This window comes from Oncorhynchus keta, chromosome 10, assembly GCF_023373465.1.
Source record: "Oncorhynchus keta strain PuntledgeMale-10-30-2019 chromosome 10, Oket_V2, whole genome shotgun sequence".
NCBI classification, from domain to species: Eukaryota; Metazoa; Chordata; class Actinopteri; order Salmoniformes; family Salmonidae; genus Oncorhynchus; species Oncorhynchus keta.
Window position 1 is genome coordinate 42,448,939 of NC_068430.1, and position 19,344 is coordinate 42,468,282.

The 19,344-nt window shown below is 40.9% G+C and overlaps 1 protein-coding gene across 2 annotated transcripts in view; it reads left to right on the forward strand.

The window, feature by feature from the left end:
- The window catches only part of LOC118388782 (protransforming growth factor alpha-like), a 26,108-nt gene extending 9,941 nt beyond the window's left edge, over window positions 1-16,167 (forward strand). Inside the window, exons 4-7 of one of the 2 annotated variants that reach the window (XR_008144623.1) lie at window positions 114-263; window positions 532-641; window positions 2,052-7,918; window positions 15,880-16,167. Coding sequence is in view for 1 of the 2 variants with exons in the window: in XM_035778249.2 (XP_035634142.1) it covers window positions 114-263; window positions 532-641; window positions 15,880-15,962 (343 nt within the window). In the remaining variant the exon portion in view is untranslated. The remainder of the gene's footprint in view (window positions 1-113; window positions 264-531; window positions 642-2,051; window positions 7,919-15,879) is intronic. The other variant, XM_035778249.2, reaches the window with a different exon arrangement.
- The last annotated feature ends 3,177 nt before the right edge of the window (window positions 16,168-19,344 follow it).

Sequence of the window (19,344 nt, forward strand, 5' to 3'; positions counted from 1 at the left end):
TTTTTTGCTGTGGTCTCTCCATTGCAAATGGAGTCTGTGAATTTGTCAAACACCCCTGAAGGAACAAGTCCACGTTGCTGTATGATGTCCTTTCTCCTCTCCATGTTGGACAGGTGTCACCAAGGCTTTGTAGGGATGCGATGCGAGCACGCCGACCTGCTAGCCGTGGTGGCCACCAATCACAGGCAACAGACAGTTGCCACGGCGCTAGTGCTGTGTGTGATTGGCTGTGTCTTGACGATGCTTCTCTGTACACTTTTACAGTAAGTACATCATGTTATATCTTGATTCTGGTCAATTGGAAGAACACAAGTGAACAGAAATGTCACCATGACACTGCCCGTTCACCGAACCTACAAACTTGATTGTGTAGACATCAGTGTCAATCACATAGTTGATTACCCAATCCTACTGCCCATGCTACCATGATTTTGTCCATAAAGTAAGATTAAACCCTGCACTTATACTGATAGTCTTTATAAAGGTTAATGAATGTGTTCACCTGTAATTGAAACATGTCCTCTCTCCCAGTTGCTGGTGGAGGCGGGACGGTTTGGGGCGGAGGCACAGACTCCACTGTGCCCCAGAGAAACAAGACAGTAGGCTGAAGGGCCGAGGTCCCTGCTGTCACTCTGAAAGTGGTACAGACTTCCTTTTTAACTTTTGCCTAGTTTGTCTATGTTTCACATTCCAAACTCTCATCAAGTTTGAAATTGGAAACTACAGGGGTGTATTCATTACATCTTGCAAGGGAAACCAAAAGGAAGCAAGTGGAACCAAATGGTAGGGACCTACCTGAATTTGTCCAACAGAAACTCTAATTTTTGTTGCAAAACTTTTTCTGTTTGGAGTAAACTGTTTCTGTCGCAAAACGTTTTGCAACAGAAACGGTACAAAGGATACACCCCAGGGGTTCTAATTATGATAATCGGTAAGGGGTATTTTTGTAATCGACAGGAGAAGCTAGCTATGAGCCCTTAAGGTAGGTTTAATGGCCTACTGTGTCCTAGCTGCTGAAGCATACTGAAGCTTTTCGCTGTGCATTTAGGACCCATCTGGTTTGAACGTGACGTTATTAGAGGCTCATGCTGTCAGACCTAATGTATAGGAACCATTGAGGTGTTGCTGACACTGTTGTCACTATTTGATGTTTCCTGTCCTCAACATCCATTGACATGTAGATCTCACTTGGGGAGCCGCTCTAGCTCTTCTAAAGGGTTATGAGAACACTACACTGAGATCATAAAGAGAGCAAAATACAGTCTTGACCATATCAGAACAGGATTCTCTATAGATCTATTAGTTACAGTGAATCTTTTCAAAGATATGCTTACTACTGTACTCGACCTCACCCTAAATTAACTTTGAATGCTCTTGGCTCGTGCTTTTTTGTGAAGTACACACTAATAACATGATCACACCCAGACCGCAATGTCAATCAAATGATAAACTACTTTCCTCGATAGATACGGTAGTTAGATGCTTGAAAGACTCAGTAAATACAGTGTTCTCTCTTAACCAGCAGTTGCATGCTATGGGTCTATCCGATGCTTATGCAAACCCAGGACCAGTATTTCCTTAACGTCTGCCCCCTCGTGTAAGTTTCCAATATCATGTAGAAATTTGGACTTCTTCTGAAACAAATTTGAGATTATTAGGTACTTTTCTGATTTTAATTGAATGACATTTTCTGTTTCTACTTTGTCCTCTGTCAGATCACGTCCCTTATTCAGAAGGTACCACTGGGGCTGTGTTTTGTTGTCGATCCTATTTTAGATGGTCTAGACTATAGGCTCTAGCTCTGTTTTGTGGGATAGTGTGTTTTTTGTGTAGTCCTGATCTGAGGTTATACATACAATTGCTGGAAACTGATCTCTCGTTTTAAAAGCGGGATCAGACAATTGTCATGGAATCATCCCCAAACCTTATGTGCATTGAGTAGACTTGCAAGTCTCCATACCACATTGTCATCATGGAAGTTTCTACAAAATGGGTTGATTTCATTTCCTTATTTTCTGAAACCTTTTTTTTATCTTATCGTTTCCCCTTAGTGGTTTGAGAGAGAACGCTGCTTGGAACGCCAGGGATTTTCACGATGGGCTGCCTTCTCTTCCCATCTGTCCATTCAACCCTAATGCCTACTGGGACTACTATGGACTACACACAAGATGGCATCAGACACCCTGGCTAATAACATCCTCACAAAACTGAAAGGGGTATCTTTATTACCAGACCAAGGGAAGTTGAATGTCATATTTGATGTCATATTCTCCACAGACCGGGATTTACAGAACCTCAGCACACTTGGAATACTGTGATCTCACTACTGTTGTAATGCATGGAGAGAAGAGAGGGAAACTGACCTCTCAGAAACACTGAACTCTCCGGAAGATCTCTCTGGAACCTGACGTGAGGAGATCCCCTCAGTGTGACATAATGACTGTAATAATAATGATGCCAAGGACATGGTCGGAACATACAGCCCATGCTGGACATAACTAGACAAAATACTTGCAGTCCTCTGCGGATTTTGGAGCAGGAGAGCAACTATTTATTTCAGATTTGGATTTGAGGGATAACTTTTGTTTAATTCACTTGAAATCAGAGGAACTCAAAATTCTCTCTTTTTTTTCTCACTTTTAAAAAATATACACAAGCTAAACACAATATATAATTATCCAAATTTAAAGCACACAGAGATTTTTAAGGTGGAGCAAGAGTGTTTTGAGTTTCTGTTTTTCAACAAGGGATATTGACATGCCTCACCTGACAAAAATGGGGAGAGTCCCAGTAGCAATATCTTTTTAACCCCACTGTGGATTAAGGACCAATGGTGGGACTTGGACGTAGTAATGGGAGAGATTATGTTTGGATTAAATGCATGCAAAAGAGTAGATTTTAAGAGGACTGTGAAGCATCCAAAGCATTGCCAACCTATAGTCCTTAGTAACTTGTAAATCAAGTAATAGAACACCATAAATTAGTATTCCTGACACGAGTCTTGCAATTCCATTGCACCTCAGATGTAGTTTGTTGTTTCTGTCCATTCCTGCACAAAACCTGCATTACATTTAGGTTTCTAAGTTGAGTGATGCACAGACTTTGTTGTGTTCTAACACTTGTTTTATGCACATGCATGCAGTGTTGGGGGAATGCGTTACAAAGGTAACATGCAAGGTAATCCCATTATTTTAGGAGTAATGGAGTTAAGTAATGTTACTTTTTCAAACTGGGTAATATTATGATTTTTGTCAAAGTTGTGCGTTACTTTCAGAATCAACATCTCTACCGGGCGCGTGTTTCCATGATCCGATCTCGGCTCGTTTCTTCATTTAGTTCTCGAACAGGCGGAGCAAGTCTCTTTGGAGAAATCATGACAGCTGCTGTCCATAGAAATGTATAGAGGGTGCACATCTGATCTTTGCCATTGATCTCTTCCGTCTAGTGACAAGTGTGCCCTCTATACACGTCCATGGGTCCGTGTAGCCGACATGTGGTGTATAACCAAAACTGGCAGCCTGAGAGAAAGATTTTGAATGAAAATATAGGAAATATGTACAGATATTTGGCTTACAATGCATTCAGAAATTATTCAGAACCCTTGACTTTTTCTACATTTTGTTATGTTATAGCCTTATTCTAAAATTCATTAAATTGTTTGTTTTTTTCCCCATCAGTCTACACACAATACCCCATAATGACAAAGCAAAAACAGGCTTTAAGAAATGTTCAATAATTTATTACAAATAAACAACTGAAATATGAAATTTACATAAGTATTCAGACCCATTACTCAGTACTTTGTTGAAGCACCTTTGGCAGCGATTACAGCCTCAAGTCTTCTTGGGTACTAGCTTGGCACACCTTTATTTGGGGAGTTTCTCCCATTCTTCTCTGCAGATCCTCTCAAGAACTGTCAGGAAGGATGGGGAGCGTCGTTGCACAGCTATTTTCAGGTCTCTCCAGAGATGTTAGATCGGGTTCAAGTCCGGGCTCTGGCTGGGCCACTCAAGGACATGCGTTGTCTTGGTTGTGTGCTTAGGGTCGTTCCTGTTGGAAGGTGAATCTTCGCCCCCCAGTCTGAGGTCCTGAGTGCTCTGCAGAAGGTTTTCATCAAGAATCTTTCTATACTTTGTTCATCTTTCCCTTGATCCTGACTAGTCTCCCAGTCCCTGCCAATGAAAAACATCCCCACAGCATGATGCTGCAACCACCATGATTTACCGTAGGGATGGAGCCAGGTTTACTTCAGACGTGACGCTTGGCATTCAGGCCAAAGAGTTCAATCTTGGTTTCATCAGACCAGAGAATCTTGTTTCTCATGGTCTGAGAGTCCTTTTAGGTGCCTTTTTGCAAACTCCAAGCGGGCCGTTGTGCCTTTTTACTGAGGAGTGGCTTCCGTCTGGCCACTCTGCCATCAAGGCCTGATTGGTGGAGTGCTGCAAAGATGGTTGTTCTTCTGCAAGATTCTCCCATCTCCACAGAGGAACTCTGGAGCTCAGTCAGAGTGACCATCGGGTTCTTGGTCAGCTCCTTCACCAAGGCCCTTCTCCCCTGATTGCTCAGTTTGACCGGGCAGCCAGCTCTAGGAAGAGTTTTGGTAGTTCCAAGCTTCTTCCATTAAATAATTATGGAGGCCACTGTGTTCTTGGGGATCTTCAATGCTGCAGAAATGTTTTGGTACCCTTCCCCAGATCTGTGCCTCGACACACTCCTGTCTAGGAGCTCCAAGGACAATTCCTTCGACCTCATGGCTTGGTTTTTGTTCTGACATGCACTGTCAACTGTGGGACCTTATATAGACAGGTGTGTACCTTTCCAAATCATGTCCAATCAATTGAATTTAGCACAGGTGGATCAAAGGAAACAGGATGCACCTGAGCACAATTTTGAGTCTCATAGAAAAGGGTCTGAATACTTATGGCTATTTCTAAGAACCTGTATTTGATTTGTCGTTATGGGGTATTGTGTGTAGACTGAGACATTTCTTTTACACATTTTAGAATGGGGCTGGAATGTAACAAAATGTGGAAAAAGTCCAGGAGTTTGAATACTTTATGAATGCACTGTATATGGCTAATTAAGCAGCTCATATATAGCTCAGACTAGCAAAGGAAAGCAGCTCCACCTATGAAAGGAGAAACTAGTAATCAAACCTGAGTTAGTAAGTAGTTTGTCTTCAGTAGAGCGTGTGCGGCTCACCTTGCTCACTCCGACAGACAGACAAACAAACAGTTAATTTGCTCATGAGATCAACAGTTCATGAGATTTTTTTCATGATACTAACAAAGTTATAGAACTACTGATATAGTGTGTTACTTTCCACACAAAGTGTAAAGTACATGTTGATCTATCTACTTAAAGTACTATATTGCATTTTAACATCTCAACACTGCATACATGTTACTGAGAACATTGTATGCATGCGATTCTTCTCGCGACTTTTTCTAGACATACACTTTATTGTATAGTAATGTTTTCCTGGGGTACACTACATAGCAAGTTTGCTCACTCCTCCGAAGCACACTTCTGCACTTAAGTTGCAGTCCCTTCACTTGTGAAAGATGCCAAATGCACCTGAAGATCTTACATGTCTGATAGAGCTCAGTTACAGATGCAGAGACACATGCTATAGGGCACATCCACCTATGCGTGCATACACAAAGTACACTGTTTCTAGATATGAAACAAATCTGACAACACAGTATTTATATTATTGCACCCCACAAATATGCACAAACAGAGCTTTTGGCTAGAATGTGTTGTTTTACAACGGTAAATTGTGGTTTAAGAGGAGAGAACATATGATGGGAATAGAGAGCTTAAGCATCTGAATGGCGATTTTTTTTTTTTTTTGGTACAGTTCTGGGGAAAAAAAATAAACGTACAAAATAATTGTGAATTGCTGAAATACAAATATTTTGAGGGAAAGTAAGTAGGGTTGGAGACCAGCTCTATATTTATTTGTAAATGTGTGTATTCAATTCAGACATTTTGGCTATGCTTATTATTCCATAAGCCTACAAAATTCTATTTGATTAAATGAAAGCAGTCAGAAACCACATTTTTATCAGTAGATAAATATTTTGAACTTTCAGGTGCATGAAAAATGTGCAAGAGATGCTAAAAGAGAATCGAATAAGGAGGGAAAGTTAGAGGGGGTGAAATAAAATGTATGATTGAGACAGGGGCGAACTCTTTTTCCACTGTATTGTGAATATTTTGTTTAGAAGCCTCAATACAACAGTTTGTGTCCCAGATATTACTCTTGTTTTTCTGTTAACAACATCTGGTTATGAACTGAAAATGAGATTTCAAGCAACGATATCTGTGTATACAGTGAAAGTTGATGGTCATGTAGGTAAGCATGGACAACACACATACTGAACAATGTAAAGTTGTAAACTATACAAATGAAATACACTACAGGGCCAAAAGTATGTGGACACCCCTTCAGATGAGTGGATTCAGCTATTTCAGGCACACTTGTTGCGGACACAGCCATGCAATCTACATAACATTCATTGCCAGTAGAATGGCTTTACTGAAGAGCTCAGTGACTTTCAATGTGACACAGTCAAAGGATGCCACCTTTCCAACACGTCAATTCATAAAATTTCTGCCCTTCTAGAGCTGCCCCAGTCAACTGTAAGCGCTGCTATTGTGAAGTGGAAGCGTCTAGGAGCAACAACAGCTCAGTTGTGAAGTGGTAGGCCAAAACAAGCTCGCAGAATGGAACCGCTGAGTGCTTGTCTTCGGTTGCAACATTCCCTGCCGAGTTCCAATCTGCCTCTGGACGCAACTTCAGCACAAGAACTGTTCGTCGGGAAATTCATGAAATGGGTTTCCATGGCCGAGCAGCCGCACACAAACCTAAGATCACCATGAGCAATGTCAAGCCTTGGCTGGAGCTCGCCGCCATTGGACTCTGGAGCAGAGGAAACACGTTTTCTGGAGTGATGAATCACACTTCACCATCTGGCAGTCCAACAGACAAATCCGGGTTTGGCGGATGACCGGAGAACGCTACCTATCTGAATGCATAGTGCCAACTGTAAAGTTTGGTGGCAAAAGAATAATGGTCTGGGGCTGTTTTTCATGGTCACAGGCTAGGCCCTTTAGTTCCAGTGAAGGGGGAACCTAACGCTACACCATACACTGACATTCCAGACAATACTGTGCTTCTAACTTTGTGGCAACAGTTTGGAGATGGCCCTTTCCTGTTTCAGCATGACAATGCCCCCTTGCAGAAAGTGAGGTCCATACAGAAATGGTTTGTTGAGATGGGTGTGGAAGAACTTGACTGGCCTGCATAGAGCCCTGACCTCAACCCATCGAACACCTTTGAGATTAATTGGAATGCAGACTGCGAGCCATGCCTAATCGCCCAACATCAGTGCCCGACCTCCATAATGCTCTTGTGGCTGAATGGAAGCAATCCCTTCAGCAAGTCCCTTCAGCAATGTTCCAACATCTTGTGGAAAGCCTTCCCAGAAGAGTGGAGGCTGTTATAGCAGCAAAGGGGGGACCAACTCCATATTAATGCCCGTGCTTTTGGAATGTGATGTTCGACGAGCAGGTCTCCACACACTTTTGGTCATGTAGTGTGTAATCCATGTACACTTTTTATTTTGAAGAGAATAACAGTAGTATTGACAATGTGAGTCCAACTGCAGACTTTACCTTGTCAAATATAAACTTTTTGGATCTTCATCAACAGTACAACGTTTCTGGATATTCTCGTGTGAACTAACCAGTTGTATGATGATGTAATGTCCTTGACTTGTATGGATGTTTATTTCTTTTTCAATGAAGACTGAAATCTGCAAAGGTGGCTGTCTCCCTGCTGTTTTCTGTTGCCCAGTAACATCTTAGGACTCCTACTCGCGAACAAAGGAGAAATGGCCAAGAAGGAGAAGTAAGCTGATCGTTAGGAAAGAAGTGTACTCTTATACCCTTCATTCTGACCCACTTTTTGTTCCCCAGTTGACTTTCTCTCTCCTCAAAGATATTTCCTCCATTGCGTGCCTACCCTTTTCACTCACTTCTTCCGCCTCTCCTCTTAACAGACCAGTTACACTCTTTATTCCGAGCTCTCTGCCCGTCTATTTTTTTCCTTCTACTGAATATTTTAGAGGTAGAATGAATGCAAACAGAACAACTAAACCGCAAATCTCAGGCACAACTGAACAAAGAGCCTCGGTCTAGAGTGCTTTTTTTTTTTTTTTTTTTTTTAGCTGAGGGAAGCAAAGGTTTTACTTTCACAGATATTTGTTTGTTTGCTTGTCCCCTTTTAAGTGAGAGTATATTTCCCAACCCGGGGCAGAACAAAATACGCGTGTACTTTGTTCAGTGTATGAGACGTGAAGTTGATTCCATCCATCACCATGTTGTTCTCCTTTCCCGCTGCAGATGTTTTTGCTTGACCTCTTCCTCCTCCTCTCGTATCTACACTTTGCTCTACCCTTTCTTTTTCTCCCTCCATGTGCTGCGTTTTTCTTTCCCAATCCCATTATGTTAACAATTGGATTTGTGTGGAGCCGTCTGCCTAAGCTACCAAAGCCAGCTTTTGAATTAAGCTCTTCTGGTGGCATCCCTCCCTAAAGATACACAAAAGACTTACTGCGTGATGGATGATCGGAGAGGGGAAAAGGAGAAGCTCTAACTCACCTGTGAGGGTGCTTATAAGGGGGAGTTTTTCCCACCAACCCTTTGGAGCCTCTCTCAGCCCCACCTCCTCCTTTTGTCTGTTTCGAACTGACCCTCAAATCAAACAAAATGATATGCTCCGAATACAACAGGTGTAGTAGACCTTAAAGTGAAATGCTTACTGACAAGCCATCAACCAACAATGCAGTTTTAAGAGAAAAATTTATAGAAATATATCAAATAATTAAGGAGCAACAATAATATAACAGTAGCGAGGCTATATACAGGGGGCTCCGGTACAGAGTCAATATGTGGGGCAGCCGGTTAGTTGAGGTAATGTGTACATGTAGGTAGAGGTAAAGTGACTATGCATGGATAATAAACAGAGTAGCAGCAGTGTAAAAATTGGTGGGTGGGGTGGGGACATTGCGAATAGTGCGGGTAGCTATTTGATGAACTGTTCAAGAGTCTTATGGCTTGCGAGGGGAGGGGGGGGGGGTTGAAGATGTTAAGAAGCCTTTGTGACCTAAGACTTGGTGCTCCGGTACCACTTGCCGTGTGTTAGCAGAGAGAACAGTCTTTGACAAGGGTGGCTGGAGTCCTTGGTAAATCTTTGGGCCTTCCTCTGACACCGCCTGGTATAGAGGTCCTGGATGGCAGGAAGCTTGACCCGAATGATGTACTGGGCCGTACGCACGACCCTCTGTAGTGCCTTGAGGTCGGAGGCCGAGCAGGATGCTCTCGATGGTGCAGAACTTTTTTAAGGATCTGAGGACCCATGCCAAATCTTTTCAGTCTCCTGAGGGGGAAAAGGTGTTGTCTTGGTGTGTTTGGACCATGATAGTTTGTTGGTGATGTGGACACCAAGGAACCTTAAACTCTCAACCTGCTCCACTACAAACAAGTTAATTTATTTTAATTTATTTGTATTTATTTAACCTTGATTTAACTAGGCAAGTCAATTAACAAATTCTTATTTACATTGATGGCCGACCAAAAGGCCTCCTGCGGGGACGGGGATAAAAAAAAGTATGTGTGTATGTATTGTGACAAACCTCTTCAGGTTAGGAGAGTTTGCCACAAATGAAGTGGGAGACCGTCACCAAAATCACCTCAGAATGAGAGTTATTTTGAACAGGACAGTACCTGTGTTGGTTCCTCCATCCTGGTCCACCCAGGCCGCAGCCGGGGTCAAGGATAGCAGGGTTCAGTACATGAATTCGGGTTCTCGGTAGTGTTGGTCTAAACGCCAGCAGCTAAGTCCAAACAGTCCAGGTCATACACGGTAAATCAAGCCGACATATATAAACTCAAAAAAATAAATATCCTCTCACTGTCAACTGCGTTTATTTTCAGCAAGATGAACATGTGTAAATATTTGTATGAACATAACAACATTCAACAACTGAGACATAAACTGAACAAGTTCCACAGATCTGTGACTAACAGAAATGGGATAATGTGTCCTTGAACAAAGGGGGTGTCATAATTAAAAGTAACAGTCAGTATCTGGTGTGGCTACCAGCTGCATTAAGTACCGCAGTGCATCTCCTCCTCATGGACTGCACCAGATTTGCCAGTAATTGCTGTGAGACGTTACCCCACTCTTCCACCAAGGTACCTGCAAGTTCCCGGACATTTCTGGGGGGAAGGGTACCTGGAAGGGTACCACATGAGGGAGGAGGATGTCTTCTCTGTAACGCACAGCATTGAGATTGCCTGCAATGACAACAAGCTCAGACCGATAATGCTGTGACACACCGCCCCAGACCATGACAGGCCCTCCACCTCCCAATCAATCCCGCTCCACAGTACAGGCCTCAGTGTAACGCTCATTCCTTCGACCATAAACGCAAATCCGACCATCACCCCTTGTGAGACAAAACTGCGACTCATCAGTGAAGAGCATTTTTTGCCAGTCCTGTCTGGTTCAGCGATGGTGGAATTGATCATTAGAACACCATTTTGCAATTATATTAGCACAGCTGAAAACGGTTGTGCTTATTAAAGAAGCAATACAACTGTCCTTCTTTAGACTAGTTGAGTATCTGGAGCATTAGCATTTGTGGGTTCGATTACAGGCTCAAATAATGGCCAGAAACAAAGAAATTTCTTCTGAAACTCGTCAGTCTATTCTTGTTCTGAAAAATGAAGGCTATTCCGTGCGAGGAAATTGCCAAGAAACTGAAGATCTTATACAACGCTGTGTACTACTCCCTTCACAGAACAGTGCAAACTGGCTGTAACCAGAATAGAAAGAGGAGTGGGAGGCCCCGGTGCAAAACTGAGCAAGAGGACAAGTAAATTAGTGTTTAGTTTGAGAAACAGACGCCTCACAAGTCCTCAACTGGCAGCGTTATTAAATAGTACCCACAAAACACCTGTCTCAATGTCAACAGTGAAGAGTTGACTCCGGGATTCTGGCCTTCTAGGCAGATCTCGTAGACACTCTAATGTACTTGTCCTCTTGCTCAGTTGTGCTCCGGGGCCTCCACTCCTCTTTCTATTCTGGTTAGGGCCAGTTTGTGCTGTTTACTTGTGTCATGCACAAAGAACATTCATAACCGTCTTGCCAAAACTATGGTTTGTTAACAATACATTTGTGGAGTGGTTGAAACCAACCTAAGTGTATGTAAACTTCCAACTTCAACTGTGTGTGTGTGTGTGTGTGTGTGTGTGTGTGTGTGTGTGTGTGTGTGTGTGTGTGTCGGAAGCTTACATACACTTAGGTGGGAGTCATTAAAACCTGTTTTTCAACCACTCCACAAATTTCTTGTTGGCAAACTATAGTTTTGGCAAGGTATACTATAGTTTGGCATGGTGTGTGTATGTATGTATGTATGTATGTATGTATGTATGTATGTATGTATGTATGTATGTATGTATCTATGTATGTATGTATGTATGTATGTATGTTATCTGATGTATGTATGTATGTATGTATGTATGTATGTATGTATGTATGTATGTATGTATGTATGTATGTATGTATGTATGTATGGATTATGTATGTATGTATGTATGTATGTAAAAAGTATTATGTATGTATGTATGTATGTATGTATGTATGTATGTAAAAAGTATGTATGTATGTATGTATGTATGTATGTATGTATGTATGTATGTATGTATGTATGTAAAAAACAAAGTAAACTAGTATGTATGTATGTATGTATGTATGTATGTATGTATGTATGTATGTATGTATGTATGTATGTATGTATGTATGTATGTATGTATGTATGTATGATGTATGTATGTATGTATGTATGTATGTATGTCAAACAGCTGCACCCAAAAGACAATTAAATTAATATGTTGACAGTCTATTAAATGAATTATCTGACTCCATAAAGATTATTTAGCAATATGCAAGAGACTATAGTTGAGTTGCAGTAGTAGAAAGGTCTAGAAAGAACTAAGAAAATATTTAATTAAAATGTTTAAATGAATGGATTCGCATAAAAGGCATACGCTTAAGCTACAGTAAAAAGCATTACAAAGCATTAGTCTAGGCATGATCGGAGAGTGAGAGGGAGAAAAAGAACACAATTAGACCCAACCAAATCATGAGAAAAAAAAAGATAACTACTTGACACATTGGAAAGAATTAACAAAAAAAAACAAAGCAAACTAGAATGCTATCTGGCCTCAAACAGAGAGTAAACAGTGGCAGATTACCTGACCACTGTGACTGACCCAAACTTAAGGAAAGCTTTGACTATGTACAGACTCGGTGAGCATAGAATTGCTATTGAGAAAGTCCGTCTTAGGCAGACCTGGCTCTCAAGAGTGGAGAGGACCACAAAATTATGTGGAAACTGAGCTGCACTTCCTAACCTCCTGCCAAATGTATGACCATATTAGAGACGCATATTTCCCTCAGATTACACAGATCCACAAAGAATTTGAAAACCAACCCAATTTTGATAAACTCCCATATCTACTGTGTGAAATACCACAGTGTGCCATCACAGCAGAAATATTTGTGACCTGTTGCCACAAGTAAAAGGCAACCAGTAAAGAACAAACACCATTGTAAATACACCTCATGTTTATTTATTTTCCCTTTTGTACTTTAACTTTAACAGATTAATTCACATTTCACTGAACATAACCGTCTGTTTATCTGATTGGATTGATCAATAGCAACTTCAGACGTAGTTTTATCAAAACAGTCAGATTAATATAAAATACATCAAAGCTCACTGCATCATATAAGAACGAATATTTGAAATTAAAAACTCTCCTCCCTTTGAGAGAAAATGGAATAGCCTTGAAAATGAGAAAATAAACAAAAGAACCAGACTTTTTAAATAGTCAAGAACAATTCCTGAAGTTAAATCAGGACTTCAGGGCAACTGGTTTCACAAGCAAATTGAAAATGAAATGTATTAGCATCTCAGTATACACCACCCAACATTAGCATACCAGTGGTGAAGGTTCTACGGCCATTTTGTTAGAAACAAGGCAATGACTTGACTTATAGCACACGCAAATCTATACATGCAGATAAGACTTAGATGCACTTCACAAATATTATGTGAGTAACAGGCGGCAGTTCCTTTTGTCTAGTAGTCTGTATACATAAAAAAGCACATTCTCAAAAGTAACCTACATCTCCATCACAAATGGATGTAGAAATGATTGAGTTGCAAAGGAAGAAATAATTAACAAATCATCGCCACATAATCAACATCCTACATTTTAGGAGAAAGCTCCTAATCTACCTTATGCTGCAAGTAGACTCGAGACGGTCGGTCCCTCTCTAAATCCCAACATCTCTGCATAGTAGAGAATGCTGAATTCCTGAGAAGACAAATGATTTTGCATATAGTGTTGATGAGTCACTTCGGGGGCTGGGCAACCCTACAATAGCACACCAGAGATTGCAATAAACTGATCAAATAAAGACAGCCCTCCTACAAACCTATTTCACACCATAAAGCCTGTGGAATTTGCAGGACAACTTTTCTTTCATTTTGATTTCGGCACAAATGGAAAAGTGTGGCATTCACTCGACCATTGATTGATGTTTCGGCATTGTCTCAGTGAAGAGTTTGGCGTCCGACATGCATGTGCAGTTTCAAGCCTGCTAGAGTTAACGGCAGGCGGACGAGCAATATTCACTGTTTTAATATAGATAAAAGCCTAAGCTGGAATGTGAAGCTAACTACAAGCTGGCTAGCATTAGAAAACCCAGAGTAGAACTAGCTTGCATCGTAGTATACCCCTCGGGACAGTCTGATTTCAATTGTCATACTTTGGACCCCCTCCTCTCTCATTTTTGGCTTGCTCCCCTGTCCTCTCCTTTCTGATCCTAACCCAACATTCCCATTATCTGCCTCGGAGCAGATGGCTAGGCTAGAAGTAATAGTATTTGGGTATTAGGGTTAAGTGATCAAGCTTCTACTTCCCCACCTGGCTTCCCAGCCTCCTGGGCCCATGCTCTCTCTCTCCCCCTCGGACATCTTGGTTGCTCAAACACAATCGTCATTAAATAAAACACCCAATGACATCTGCACTCAACATAAACATAGATGGTCTTTAATGGGATATTCTTTGTAAAAAAAATGGATCTACTGTTCTCACAGTAACAGCTTAACTCTTCCATTGACGCAGTACACGCTGAGTGTACAAAACATTAATGACACCTGCTCTTTCCATGACATCGACTGACGAGGTGAATCCAGGTGAAAGCTATGATCCCTTATTGATGTCACTTGTTAAATCCCCTTCACTCAGTGAAGGGGAGGAGACCGGTTAATGTCCATCACCCAAAGGACATCCAGCTAACTTGACACAACCGTGGGAGGCATCGGTGTCCATTTAGAGTCTATGCCCCAACGAATTGAGCCTGTTCTGAGGGCAAAAGGGGGGGTGCAACTCAATATTAGGAAAGCATTCTTAGTGTTTTGTAAGCTCGGTGTATAGGGAAGAATCTCACGCAATCTAATCTGGGAGAAGGGATTCCAGTCCACAGACTAACTCCTTTCCCAGTAAGCGTTGACCAATGATGGTACTGTGGTTCACGGCAGATTCATGACAATGCATGTGCTCCAGTGGGCTGTGTGATGATCCAATCCCTCTTACAATGTCATAACGTCAAACTCCCCCCTCCTCTCGTCAGGCAGTTTGGCACACTTACATGCCAATTAACACACACTGCAGGCACACATTTTGTGGTTGGATTTCAAGTCTGCATTGGAATGATAAGGAGCATGTCCATGGCATTGAATTAGAGGGTTTTAGGGGGTTTGCCTGTTTTGTAAGTTCTGATCCATTCCATGTGTGACACATGGGCTGTAGCCAAGCCTGTAAAGCATGATATGAGATGTCTTTCTTATTGTCAACACAATAGTAATGGTGACTGTTCTTATTTTCCATAGTGCAGTTGGGATATATGATTGATGATACATGTGATATGAGCTGAAGTGTGCCAATTTGCCGCTGCAGAGCACTATAACAAAGGAGGTCGACTGATGAAATATCGTCGGTGGTAGATGAAAGCAGGACTGGCTGCAGGACAGACATTTGTATTTATTGAACATACTCCATTTATTGAAGGCTGTCACAACAACTTGACAGAAAGTGTATTCGGAAAATGTTAGATAAATGATTCAGAATGTATTTGGACAGTGAAGCTAAACACTTGAATTGGTTTCTATACTCCAGCATTTTGGGTTTGAGATCAAATGTTTCATTTGAGGCGACACTACAGAATGTCATCTTTTAATTAGATTTTTTTTTTAAATACATGCCTGTTTTACGGTTTAGAAGTCATGACAAATTCACTTATAGTGTATTAAAGTAGTAAAACATTTAGTATTTGGTCCCATAATCATAGCACACATTGACTACATAACGCTTGTGACTTTACAAACATTTTGGATCCATTCACAGCTTGTTTTGGTTGTGTTTCAGATTCTGTTTTGCCCAATAGGAATGTCTATAAATTCATGTGGAAGATAACATTATTATGCATAATCATGAATTAATTGTGAATGATAAAAAGTGAGAAATAGGGAAATATATCATAAAACCCCCCGCTCTTCCCTTGTTACTGGTATTGGTGAGAGGTTAGCATGTTTTGTTGTAACTTTATTCATGATGCATTGTTTTTCGTAATCATGTCATTATCAGCATCTTATCTACTCACTCACATTTAACAAGGTGTATGGTTTGTTTAAGTTTGCAATCATTGTTGTTTGTCTTTTTTTATTTAACCAGGCAAGAGCAAATTCTTATTTACAATGAAGACCTACCCCAGTGATGCACAGCCCTATGGGACTCCCGATCATGGCCGGATGTGATACAACCTGGAATCGAACTGGGGACTGTAGTGATGCCTCGTGCACTGAGATGCAGTGCCTTAGATTGCTGTGCCACTCGAGAGCCCTAGACATTTAGTGCCTTCAGAAATGATTCACACCTGTTGACTTTTTCCACATTTTGTTGTGTTACAGCCTGGCCAACACACAATAACCCATAATGTTACAGTGAAATCATTTTTTTCTAATGTTCTACAAATGAATTAAATATGAAAAGCTGAAATGTCTTGAGTCAATAAGTATTCAACCACTTTGTTATGGCAAGCCTAAATAAGTTCAGGAGTAAAACTTTGCCTAACAAGTCACATATGTTGAATGGACTCACTCTGTGTGCATTAATAGTGAATACAACGGTTTATGTTTGGGGCAAATCCAATAGAACACATTACTGAGTACCACTCTTCATATTTTCAACCATACTGGTGGCTGCATCATGTTATGGCTATGCTTACTCTGGGTTAAGTTGATGGTAAGCTAAACCTCCTACATATTTCTGTACTGAAAAAAATAGTAAAATAAAAACCATGTCTATCTTTATTTCCCAAACACAATTCAACACAATCACAATAGTAATGTCTTGCATTACACCTGGGAAGAAAACACTTACATTTGCTCAACTTGCCATTGGCTCAACTTACCCCAAGGTGAACATTTTGACTATATTTAGCCCATAAAGCTACAATGATGCACTTTCATGTTAGGTTTAGGACCTTATATTGAAGCTTATAGAGACCCCAATTCTTCAATGTATAGAACAATCTTAAAAGTATCTACTTTGGTTTAGATACAAGCATCATGGAACCTCTAACGCAATGCATTTATATAACTTGATGAAAATCTGTTTTTGGACCTAACTTGCTTATCACACTTTCCATGTGATTTCTTCCTTCCAGACTCTGAGAAATTCAGATTTTTTGGTCAAATTATAAACATTTTGTATGGTTTCCTAGAAACAAGGATGGCTCAATTTACCCCTTTGGCTCAATTTACCCCACTGTACCCTACTGCCACCTCATGTAAAACATTTAATCTCAAATCCAAAATGCTGGTGTTTAGAGCCACATTTAAAAGTTTTGCTTCACTGTCCAAATACATACGGAGGGGAGAGTCCAGTTTTAGACAATCTAAAAGTGGTCATATGTTAATCATTTGTGGCTGGTTTCACTAACATTGATAGTAAGCAAGGTTATTATAGAAAACAAAAACTGAAACTAAAATAAAAACTACAATTTTAAAATCAATTTTGTAAACTGAAATAAAAATAAAAACAAAAAACATTTGGAAAGCTAAAACTATACTGAAACTATTACCTTTTGCTGCAAAACGAACTCATATAAAATAAAAACCCACATAGATTATGATTAGTTAGAGTTTTTTTTCCTACATTTCTGGGGATTTAAGCTTTTTTTCTAATGCTGCCAGTAGATGGCGATGTTTCAAAGAGGCCTAGTTTGTGGATCACTATCACTAGCTATCACTAGCTAACAGGGAAGAAATAGGAGGGCGAGCACAGAACTTGGCTGGGCCAAGCTAGAGCAGCTTGTGACGTTGCTGGAGCCATTCAAAATTCACACTGACCACCTTCAAACTGACAGTCGCTGTCTGATGTGGTGCCGTGCCTTCTCAAACTTGAGGCACACTTGACAAAACAGTTGACACAGATCCTCCTGAAGTCACTGTGTGAGCACTTCTCACATGCAGCTTGGCTGATGGACCCAAGTGTGTCTCTGGTACCTCGCTCACTCAACAGAGATGGAGCCACTGATGAGGGAAGCAGAGCCTTTTGTACTTCAGTAAATCAGAGGGTACAGCCGTGGAGCAGCAGGACCGCAGAAAGATGCCAGGAGGATGAATGCAGCAAGCATCTCGACCACAGTGCTTCAGAAATATAGCTTCCTCACATTGAAGATTGTGTCTGAGGTCACTGTCCAGCCAGAGGGTCAACCTGGCAGAGAGCATTAAGTGCTCCGTGTGAGGTGAGGAAATACCTGGAATAGGTAAAGGGTGGCATGTTTACAGAGTCACCTCCAGTTCTGGCAGGCAAGGATGGCTGTTGATCAAATCAAACTTTATTTGTCACATGCGCCAAATACAACAAGTGTAGGCCTTACCGTGAAACGCTTACTTTACAAGCCTTTAACCATTTGATTTGATCCAAAGCTGCGCTATGTGGCACTAGATCTGGTTTCTGCCACTCCATCCCAAGTGTTCTTAGAGAGAAAACAGAGAAACCGAAAGACCCCCTTTCTGTAACGCCATCTTCTTTAAGATAAACCACACACACACACACACACAATCTGGCTGGCTGGGAACTGCTATATGGTTGTTGTTGCGGCTGTTTTTATTAAACCTATTTGAAGGGGTTAATCAGTGATACATAAGCATAACATGCCAGATGTGCCATGACTTCATTTGTAGGTTTTTCCTCTTTCTGTCAGATAAAGGTACTTGATTCTTCTTAACTGAAGTTAAAAAACATTGGATTGGTGGAAGCATGGGCAAGAGTTTCCTTCCACCCTATTTCTTGCACCAGTCTAGGTGCTTATTCTTTTAAATCCAAGTCACAATAGGATTGATTTATAATTTAAATCGAACCAAACCTATGTCCTGGCCCATCACCATATGTATTACTTCTTCCCCAGTGGCAGGAAGTGACATCCCAAACTAGCAAACTGTCACGATTGTTTGAAGGATACTCGGACCAACGTGCAGCGTGATCTGGGTTCCACATCTTTATTTAGTGAAACGCACAAAACAATAAAGCAAGAACGAAGATGCACTGGAGGCTCCTGCCCTGGAGCTCTTTAATTATGTTATTTTTCTGTTTTCTTTATTTTTTACTTCAGTTTATGTTAGTAAATACTTGAACAATAATTTTTCTTCAAACTGCATTGTTGGTTAAGGCCTTATAAGCAGGCATTTCACTGTAAGGTTGTATTCGGCGCATGTGACAAATTAAAATGCGTTTGATTTGTAATGTGCTGTGAAAATCAAGTGTTTTCATTCCCAGTTCTTCCCTCTGAATGACCCACACAGAGATAAACTACTGATTAGGAAGTTAGCTGTCAATGATAACAGTAAATAGGGGAAGCGGGATTATTACACATGCGTGTTAAGTTATAATATACTGAACAAAAATATAAATGTAACATGCAACAATTTCAAAGATTATAGTTCATACAAGGAAATGAGTCAATTGAAATACAATCATTAGGCTATGGATTTCACATGACTGGGCAGGGGTGTAGCCATGGGTGGGCATAGGCCCACCCACTTTCATTTACATTTACATTTAAGTCATTTAGCAGACGCTCTTATCCAGAGCGACTTACAAATTGGTGCATTCACCTTATGACATCCAGTG